At 38.1% G+C, this 9,730-nt stretch overlaps 1 protein-coding gene across 1 annotated transcript; it reads left to right on the top strand.

Moving 5' to 3' along the window:
• The first annotated feature begins 1,178 nt into the window (after positions 1-1,178).
• On the top strand, positions 1,179-6,011 carry LOC116720312 (uncharacterized). Its single transcript, XM_032563492.1, has 3 exons — positions 1,179-1,893; positions 2,051-2,299; positions 5,490-6,011. The coding sequence occupies exons 1-3, from the start codon at positions 1,369-1,371 to the stop codon at positions 5,493-5,495; spliced, it is 780 nt and encodes a 259-aa protein (XP_032419383.1). The 5' UTR covers positions 1,179-1,368; the 3' UTR covers positions 5,496-6,011.
• Positions 6,012-9,730: the final 3,719 nt, after the last annotated feature.

Raw genomic sequence — 9,730 nt, 5'->3', positions numbered from 1 at the left:
ATTGGATATGGGTCACACACACTGACGCCAGCGGAACAGAATTATCACCTACACAGTGACAAACTTGAATTCTTGGCGTTAAAGTGGGCGATATGTGACAAGTTCCGTGATTATCTGTTCTATACCCCACATTTTACAGGGTCCCACCAAAAAGAAATGGCTGCAGTTCGGATCATTTTAGAATGATCCGAAATGGCAATGCACTTGCAAACAGGAAAAACATTGGTGGCACAGGGTGGATTCGAACAACGTTCTCCTGGGTGGGAGGCAAGTGTCCTAACCATTGTGCCACAAGGACATGTAACATCATAGGCCACATCATTATTATGTATATGAGCAGACAGGCTTTCTGAAAGCTGGAAAGTTCTTTACTGCTTCATCATTGTGAGAGGCACGACCGGCAGTGCACACGGGCTTTGGTAGGAGTGAATGGTAAGTTGTTTTTAATGACTGAAAATTGTTCAAATGTGTTTATTCTAAGAAAAATAAGTAACTGCTTTGCCACAGCGGTCACATGTCCTCACAGCTGCAGCTTGTTAACTGCTGTAGAACAGCCATGAAAATAAATACAGAAGCAGGAGCTCTGCCACTGCGGGTCACATGACATGATCAAGCAGATGAGCACCTAAGTAGTTAGGTGCTAAACTTATTGTGAGAGAGACTGCAGAGGAGCAAGCAGCACATTGAGAGAGGAAAGAAAGAAAGAAAATCTTAGTAAATTTAGCAGTTCCACAGGAACACTCGACGGTAAGTTGTTTTTAATGGCTTAATAGCGTTAAAATGCGTTTATTTATGAAGATATTTAAGAGCACATGTGCCTGCCTGCTTCAAAATGGCAGTGAGTGGCTGCCATTTAGTATCATGTTAGCTGTTCTACAGCTTAAACTCGACGGTAAGTTGTTTTGAAATGTGTTTATTTAAGAGCACATGTGCCTGCCTGCTTCAAAATGGCAGTGAGTGGCTGCCATTTAGTATCACGTTAGCTGTTCTACAGCTAACACTGGACGGTAAGTTGTTTTTAATGTCTTAATAGCGTTAAAATGTGTTTATTTATGGAGATATTTAAGAGCACATGTGCCTGCCTGCTTCAAAATGGCAGTGAGTGGCTGCCATTTAGTATCATGTTAGCTGTTCTACAGCTTAAACTCGACGGTAAGTTGTTTTGAATGTCTTAATAGCGTTAAAATGTGTTTATTTATGAAGATATTTAAGAGCACATGTGCCTGCCTTCTTCAAAATGGCAGTGAGTGACTGCCATTTAGTATCATGCTTGACTTCTCCTACTTATGTGACTTTAGCTCTGTGATTTCACACCAATTTTTCATATTAAAATAATTAAAACTGTCTTATTTCTCCTTGTCAGGAGAAATGATTCCACCCAAGTCCACAGCATGTTGCCCAATATGCGAATTTGAGTTTGCTTATCTGGGCAAACACTTGGCCAGCAGACACAGCGTGGTCAATAAAGCTGAAAAAAGGCTCTTATTAAACCACGCCACAGGGCGTGTTAATTACCGCCACCTTCCCTGCCCTGTCCCTGGATGTGGCTTTTCCAAGTCCCGGGTGGACAGGCACCTAAAGGAGCAGGGCCACCCGGAGCTGGACAAGGCCCAAGTCCAGGAGTTTGTCAAGGATATAAAGAGAAAGGTCACCATGGACGGCTTAAGGGCCCTCAGGGCCTCCAACCCCACCCCGCCCATGATGTCAAGCCTAGATCTCGACCAGGACGAGGATGAGCTCATCCACGATGTTTCAGATGCGGCAGAGTCCTCCAACCCTTTTTGCTCCACCTGCACCAAGCTCGCCGCCGACAACAAGGTGCTTTGGCGGCAAATCAGAATCAAGAAGCGGTGGGCCAAAAAAGCAAAGGCCAAAATAAAGTCTCTGGAGGAGGTATGTAAAATTCTTCAGTATATTCAATTACTTACCTGAGTTCTTGCCACTTAAGATAATCTTTGAATAGCTACTTATGTAAGTAATTATATCACTTTTTCTTTGTGAAAACTTAAAATAAAAACAAAATATTGAACAACTTCCTTTATTTTTCAAGGCTAGAAATGTGTTGTTGCCGGAAAAAAGGAGCAAAGTGAGCAAAAGCATGTGCCATGACACTGCCACAGCAGAAAAATTTTACGCCTTGCACCAAAGCACTGAACAACTTGCGGAGCTCCGCAAGAAGTTCCTACAGGCCACAGACCCGGACGCCCAAGGTTGTAGCGAAACGGAGGAGCCTCGTCTCCTCACACTGTCGGAGTCGTCGAGTGAGGATGAGGGCAAGGAGCCTTTAGAGAAAAAGAGGGTAAGTCTTGTCATTTTAAAATTCACATCTATTTGTCCTGTTAATATTGATAATGTTAACTGAGTGCCTTCCACATGGGATCATGTGTGACTGCTACTAAATGGCAGACTTGAAGCTGTCATTTGGGATCATTCCAAGATGATATATACTATAGAAGAAACAAAAAAATGTAATTTGCATTATTAAAAAAACATATAAAACACTCCAATTAGTTAAACATTTAAAGCTATGAGTCAAATTTATACTAATCACAAATGTGTCAGAAATTACAGCAAACTTCTACAATACACAAGAAAAAGAAAAGAGAAATGTTTTAAATATGTCAAATTGTCAAAAAAAAGCTTTTCTGTGAGCAAAGCAATACTAGACAAGAGGTGAAGTTTTCACCTGATGAAGGTTACCATAACTCACAAAGTCACAGCTCTTAGTTTGCAGCACAGATAAAATGAAACTCATCATGATCAGACTTGATGACCCAGAGATGGTCTCCTTCTTTCTCCATGTTTTGTCGGTAACTTTCTCATCCTTAGAGGAATCTTCCATGTCCTTTTGGTCTGCAAGGTTCAATGTCAAAAGCAAAGTAGTTTGCTCTCTCATCCTCAGAGCTCTCTACTAAAATATCATTGCCTCTTGTGCTATATCCTAACAACTTTTCAACTCCCTTCATAACAAGAAATCCAAGGTCCCATAAAATAGCAAAAATCATCTTGACTTGGTGTACAGCTAAAATGGTTTGTAAAATAATTTTGAAGTCGTCTCTCTGGAATCGCTTGTTCCGATGTACTACATCCTTCATCTTCAGTGTTTCAATTATTTCATTCTGAACTGCAAAGACTTCATCTGGGGGAAAATATCTTCCTGAATGGTGGATTGCTGTACAGAAAAACCTTGCAAACAATGACATCTCTGTAAAAAGTCCAGATACTGAGCCACAAACTTTCAGGTCCATAGTTGTGGTTTTGACGGTAACTTTCTCATCCTTAGAGGAATCTTCCATGTCTTTTGGTCTTCAGGGTTCAATGTCAAAAGCAAAGTATTTTCATCTCTCGTCCTCAGAGCTCTCTACAAGGACATTGTTGCCTCTTGTGCTATATCCTAACAACTTTTCAACTCCCTTCGTAACAAGAAATCCAAGGTCCCATCACAGGCAAAAATCCTCTTGACTTGGTGTTCAGTTAAAATGGTTTGTAAAGTCAGTTTGAAGTCGTTTCTCTGGGATCGATCTACCTCCAACCAAGTTGAAAAGCAAACTGAGAATTCTTGTATCTCTTTGAACATTTATGACATCATCGATGAGAACATAGAGCTTCTCATCGACATGATGTCAAAACCTGTCAGGTTCCTGTTTGTTTTAGTTGCTATGGAAACACAAGGAGTTATGTATTTAGTAAGATTACTATCAATTAAAAATTCATGCATAGACATCTAAATGTGTAAATATTAGTCAATGAATGTGCATAAATTTCAGTTTTGCATTTGTCCTGTTTTCCATCTCATACATACACGTAACAATCTGAGATTCTATGAGAATACAAATAAATAAATAAAAGTATTTTTGACAGATGTTATAAAGAGAGTAAGTATTTTTCCAAAAGTTAGACTCATATCAGTCACCTTTAAAAACTGTCTCTAAACCATCAGCTTGATCTATTTTGAACTGTGGGTAAGGAGGATCTTTTCTTTTTTCTTTTTACAATATCTTTGTAATTAAAAGTTTTCATCATTTCATATTCCAGGTATTCCTCAAAAAACATGATGCTGATATCCTGCAATCAAAATAGTTAATTTACCTTTTATACATTTTAAGAAGTAGCCATTTTTAAATTACTATCTCCTGATATGGACTGGCGACCTGTCCAGTGTGTTTCCCTCCTCTGGCCCGTTGACAGGTGAAGATAGGCACCAGCATTAAGTTTGGCTCATTATTCAAATTAGTTTCAAAAGTTGTCGCTCTAAAGAAACCCAATAACTGGGTAATCTAGTAATATTTCTGTCATGTACAAATCCACCTTCCTGATAAACTGAATACATGAATTTTATTAGCTGAATTTTATTGGCTGTAAAATCAACAAAAATTAATCAATGAAGTATCAGTGTGTCCAATAAATATATATGAGGTTGAATCTTTTAACTGAATTACAGAAATGTTAATGTAATGTCCCTGTGGGATCTATAAAGTTTGACTAATTGAAAATTATTTTGTACTGAAATTCAGCAGTACAATAAAGACTGAAAGGAAAATGTTTTTTCAAAATTCACTGAAAATAGTAGATTTAGTCAAATTGTAATAATGAATGAACAAAATGTGATAAAAATTCTCAGACAGCATGCCTGAAATAATGATTTTTCTTTAACTGCCACGCAAACTCAATCTTAATAACTTTCATGTTTACATAAGCAATGCTTTGACTTCACATCCAGCTTAAAATGTATTCCTTACATTTCCATAGAACTAGTATAACTGCTCTCTATTTGCAGTCAAGTATAAAAAAAATTACAAATGCAGGTTTGCAGAGAACACAACGACTTTTGGTTTCTAGATTACCCTTGAACAAACACAACTCTCAACCTGCTTCACAGTCATAATGTCTCCGTCTCTTGTCATCCCGCGTGTTGGTGTGTGGGCATTCGCTTTTACAAGACTTCTTGTACTTTGCTGAACTTTCAAAGTGCTGCCACCAGCAGACGAGGTGTTTGCTAATTGCTGCTGCGGCTAGTCTAAAGGAGCTGTATTGGGGAAGGGTGGGGGTGGGTGCTCTGTGAACCAAATGTTTAGCTTGAAGACTATAGCTCTAAGGAGGAGCTTTATGGAAATAAGCAACCGTTTGTATGAGCAAGCAAATGGAGATTCAAGGATCAAGGAATCACAGGTCTGCTTTTTATGTGGGGAAACATTTTAACATGATATAAATCTCAAAAATCTAACCCACTGTTAGCTAAATTATATGGATAAATGGTGTAAATCTTATTGTCTAGATGTTTATTAGCAATAAAGTTGTTTCCTTGTACATCAAGCATTGCTTGAGTCTTCACTCCACAAGATCTTTGCCTCTCTAAACAACTTGGGAGTTGATGAAGTCATGCCAGGAACTTTTGGATTTCAGTGGTAAACATAATCCATCTGGCCATATTAACATAACAAAGACTCATCCTTTTTCCCAATTATTTCCTCTCTGCATTTCTTCTCCAGCTCTGAGACACCTTCTGTCTGCAGTCAATGCTTGAGTGACATCATTATGCAGCCATGTCCTGGACTCTGCCTGAGGCAATTCACAGTTAGTCTATAACGTCTGGATGTTTAGTCTGCAAAGGACAGAAATGGACAGTGATTGATCCGTATGACACTCTGCAGCCGGGGTTGATTCTTCGGGATTCTTCCAATGTTGATTCTTCACCTCAGTTGTTGTGCATGTTTTGGTCAAACGTCATTTTATCTTAACTGTGATGTTCATGAATAATAAACGTTAAACACTAGAGATCTTGAACATTAATCACTGGAGGTTTTGTGATGTGTGTAAGTCAGGATGTAAGCAAGACATTTGTTCAAAATGTTTGTTCACTATTAAAGTACATGTTCTTTTGTTCCACGTTTCTTTTCTTCTAAAATCAAGAACACAACATTAACAATTATAAATTCATATTTATAAAATATGGGTGTTATAAATATATTCCCCTAGATTTTGTAACCCATGTTTGTAAAATACTAGCCTGGTAAAAACCAGCCCCATGTTCTATGCTTTGCTTTGCTCAGAGGGTCTGGGCTCTTGGCTATTGAGAAACAATATCGATATAAATATAATTTCTCAACATCATTTCTGGAGGCGTGGCCTCTGTTTAAATTTTACTCAACAGTAAACATTTGTCCACGACATAATAATGCTCCAGTTCAACACTATGACGCTTAACGGAAATAGCCTGAGCTTTAAAAACCCCATCATCCACTGCAAAGAGAGAAAAGCCGAGCTGAACAGATGAATATTAATTCAATATTTGAAAGCGTGACCAATATAGACTGAGCAGCTTCATTTACGTTCTCCACTGTCATTGCTAAAACAGGCAGACCACAATTCTAAAACATCGCAGAAAATCAGCATTATCGTTCACAACTCCTGTTCACTGATTGGCCCGGTCAAAAATTGACTGGAGACAGACGAAGTGAAGGGGAGAAATCCCAGACTGTGCTGGAAGCAAGAATTTTAAAAATGTTTTGCTCACATGTGACTGTTGATGTTTCAATCATCAGAGAATGGACTGATTGGAAACAAGACTTTAAACTGAGTACAGAAGATGAGATTTGTTGCTAAAAATTCAGATGTGAACAAATGAAGCACTAAAAAGTAAGACTACTTTTGTTTGTTTTGGAGTAAGATGAGGGAATGGTGACCTCTGGATGACCTCGACTCATTTTTAATATCTCAGAAACCAAAGCAGCACAGACAGAGCACTAAGAGCTCATTCTTCTATCTTCTGTTATTTTTCACATGGATGGAGTGTCAGCTTCATTCAACTGAAAATGTTCCACCATTTTAACAGAAGTTATTGCCTTTGAACCAAAGCATATGTACAGTAGAATATACTATTTAGTCCATCACTTGATCTGGATGGCATTAAGTTGGCCACTGATAATAAAGTAAAACCCTCTTTTATTTTTGATCAGGATATGAAATTTAAATCCTGTTAGATTTCTATAAATTCTTTTTTTTTCTTCATAATGGTGGATACTAGAATTTCTAAAAGTAGAATTTGATGCAGATTGTTTTAGTTACCTCAGCTTTACCCTTTAACTAAATCAATAAAAAAATATCTCAACTAAGTATCATGTCTGAGCTGGACTCGTGGTGCAGCTGAACCAGATGTTTCCTGTCTGCAAAATCTGAAGGACGACTCTTCTGTGTATCCCCCCCTGTGGTCAGTGATACAACCAACGGCTGACTTCTAACCAGCCCTGCTTCCACAAAGAACCACAACTCTCATTGCCCCAGGGAACAGGGTAGGACTGAGATCTAAGTGCTAATGCACAAACGCTGAACCCAGGATTGAACCCAGGCCCGGCCTTCACCACGTCACCACAACAATTCTTCGGATTTGATTATGCCGTTAACCGACATGCATTTTGTGTAGCACTGAGAAGTAGTTTGTATGATGAGGTTGTCCACACATCAGATATGTTTGAAGGCTGTTAGTGTTAGAAGTCGCTGCTTGTCACCAGCAAATGACTGAGGACAGATGATACGACTGAGTTTAAGTTTTTACAGGAAATTCAAAGATTGGGTCAGGAATCAGGATATTTTAAATCATCTGCACTGAATTACCATGGGAGTATCGGGGTCAACACATCGGTGTCTTTGAAAAAGCATTTTGTCTTTATGTTGGAGTTGCAAGTTTCACAACATTTTCCACAAATTTAACAGTTTACAATAGTAGTTGTATTGTCCTCTTGTTCCTTTGGTAGGATAATGGCAGGTGAATGTCACTTCTGACATTCACTTCAATGTCAGAAGTGAAGACTATTGTTCACAATAGTCATCTCTGTACAGCTCACAGTCGGTGTTAATGACATATTGGGTCAGATAGTGCAACATAAACAAAAAGAATACTGGCTTTTCCTGATGTACTACATCCTTTATCTTCAGTGTTTCAATTATTTCCTTCTGAACTGCAAAGACTTCATCTGGGGGAAAATATCTTCCTGAATGGTGGATTGCTGTAAAGAAAAACCTTGGAAACAATGATGTCTCTGTAAAAAGTCCAGATTCTGAGCCACAAACCTTCAGGTAATACTCAAGTTCATAATGTTGTGCCATTCGTCCAACAGTTGAAGATTGAATTGGAAAATTTTCAAAAGTACATGGTTGGCTCAAGATTAGCATCCACACTGTTGAAATCATCTGTGTCATTTTGAATTTCTTTTCTTCTGCTGAAGAGGATTCTTCTAATGATAAATCCTCAGAGATTTCTTCAAAATTTGTCACAATTTCCTCGCTGTTACAGCTTGGAGTCACATCCAGGTCCATTATGTTTTTGGGAAGACTGGTAAAGACATTTTTTTGTAATATCTGTGTTGGCAAAGAGTTAAGTGTGGTTGGAAAGGTAACTCACTACAACTGTGAGCAAGCAAACACATCCAGGTCCATTTGGTCATGAGGAAAATTGACACTTTCAAAAGCAACAAAGTCTTCTGATGCCTTTACTGTCAAATCCATAGTTGTGGTTTTGATGGTAACTTTCTCATCATTAGAGGAATCTTCCATGTCTTTTGGTCTTCAGGGTTCAATGTCAAAAGCAAAGTATTTTCATCTCTCGTCCTCAGAGCTCTCTACAAAAACATTGTTGCCTCTTGTGCTATATCCTAACAACTTTTCAACTCCCTTCGTAACAAGAAATCCAAGGTCCCATCACAGGCAAAAATCCTCTTGACTTGGTGTTCAGTTAAAATGGTTTGTAAAGTCAGTTTGAAGTCGTCTCTCTGGGATCGATCTACCTCCAACCAAGTTGAAAAGCAAACTGAGATTTCTTGTATCTCTTTGAACATTTATGACATCACTGACATCACACAGAGGTTCTCATGGATACGATGATGTCAAACAACCTGTGTCAGGGTTTTGTTTGTTTTAGTTGCTATGAAAACACAAGGAGTTATGACTGGCGTAAGATTATTGTCAATTAAAAATGCATACGTAGACATCTAAATTAGTAAATGTTAGTCAATAAATGTGCATAAGTTTTAGTTTTGTGCTTGTCCACTTTTCCAACTCATACATACATGTAAAAATATGAGATCTGTGTGTGTCTGACACCCTGGATGAGAAAACCAACAGAAAGAGAATGTTATGAATGTACACGCAAAACCTGTTGATCTATGTGTTCAAGGTTCTTTCTTTTATCATCTCAATAAATCATATGTATAAATTCATAGCTATATAAATAAATATATAAATAAATGAGATAAATGAGGGTTTTCTAATTGTTTTACAAATGTTTTCACCAAAAACATTTCAATTTATACTCATCTGAATACAACACCATCTTTTACATGTTTGCTGTTTCTTCATTGTGTCATATGGCACACTGCAGACTTCAATAGTTTTCTGGTGCTACTCTTCCATAGCTGTCGAGACCTCAGCTGTGATTGTCTGCAGCTCTTCCAGATACCGTTGACTCCATGGCTTCTCTGATTAATACTCCCCTTGCCATCAGATGTTTAAAAGTTGGAATATTATTTTATGTTCTCAAATGTATATATACGGGATTAAATTACACCCACCTGGACTCTAAAAGTCCCAGACTAAAGGGGATTGAATACAAATGCAGGCCACACTTTTCAGCCTCATATCACAACATAACATTGTGCATTGCTTTGTTTGTTTACTGCAAAATGACCTACTGAAACACTTTGAGGTTTGTGGTTTTAATCTGACGAAAAATGGAAAA

The sequence above is a fragment of the Xiphophorus hellerii genome, chromosome 5 (assembly GCF_003331165.1).
Source record: "Xiphophorus hellerii strain 12219 chromosome 5, Xiphophorus_hellerii-4.1, whole genome shotgun sequence".
In the NCBI taxonomy this organism is placed as follows: domain Eukaryota; kingdom Metazoa; phylum Chordata; class Actinopteri; order Cyprinodontiformes; family Poeciliidae; genus Xiphophorus; species Xiphophorus hellerii.
Note: the sequence above shows the minus strand (reverse complement) of the source record. Positions and strands in the feature narration are given on the sequence as shown.

Coding starts and splice junctions, on each gene's coding strand:
- LOC116720312 (XM_032563492.1), top strand. CDS start 1,369: ATGATTCCACCCAAGTCCACAGCATGTTGCCCAATATGCGAATTTGAG. Junction 1,894..2,050: donor AAATAAAGTCTCTGGAGGAG/GTATGTAAAATT, acceptor TTATTTTTCAAG/GCTAGAAATGTGTTGTTGCC.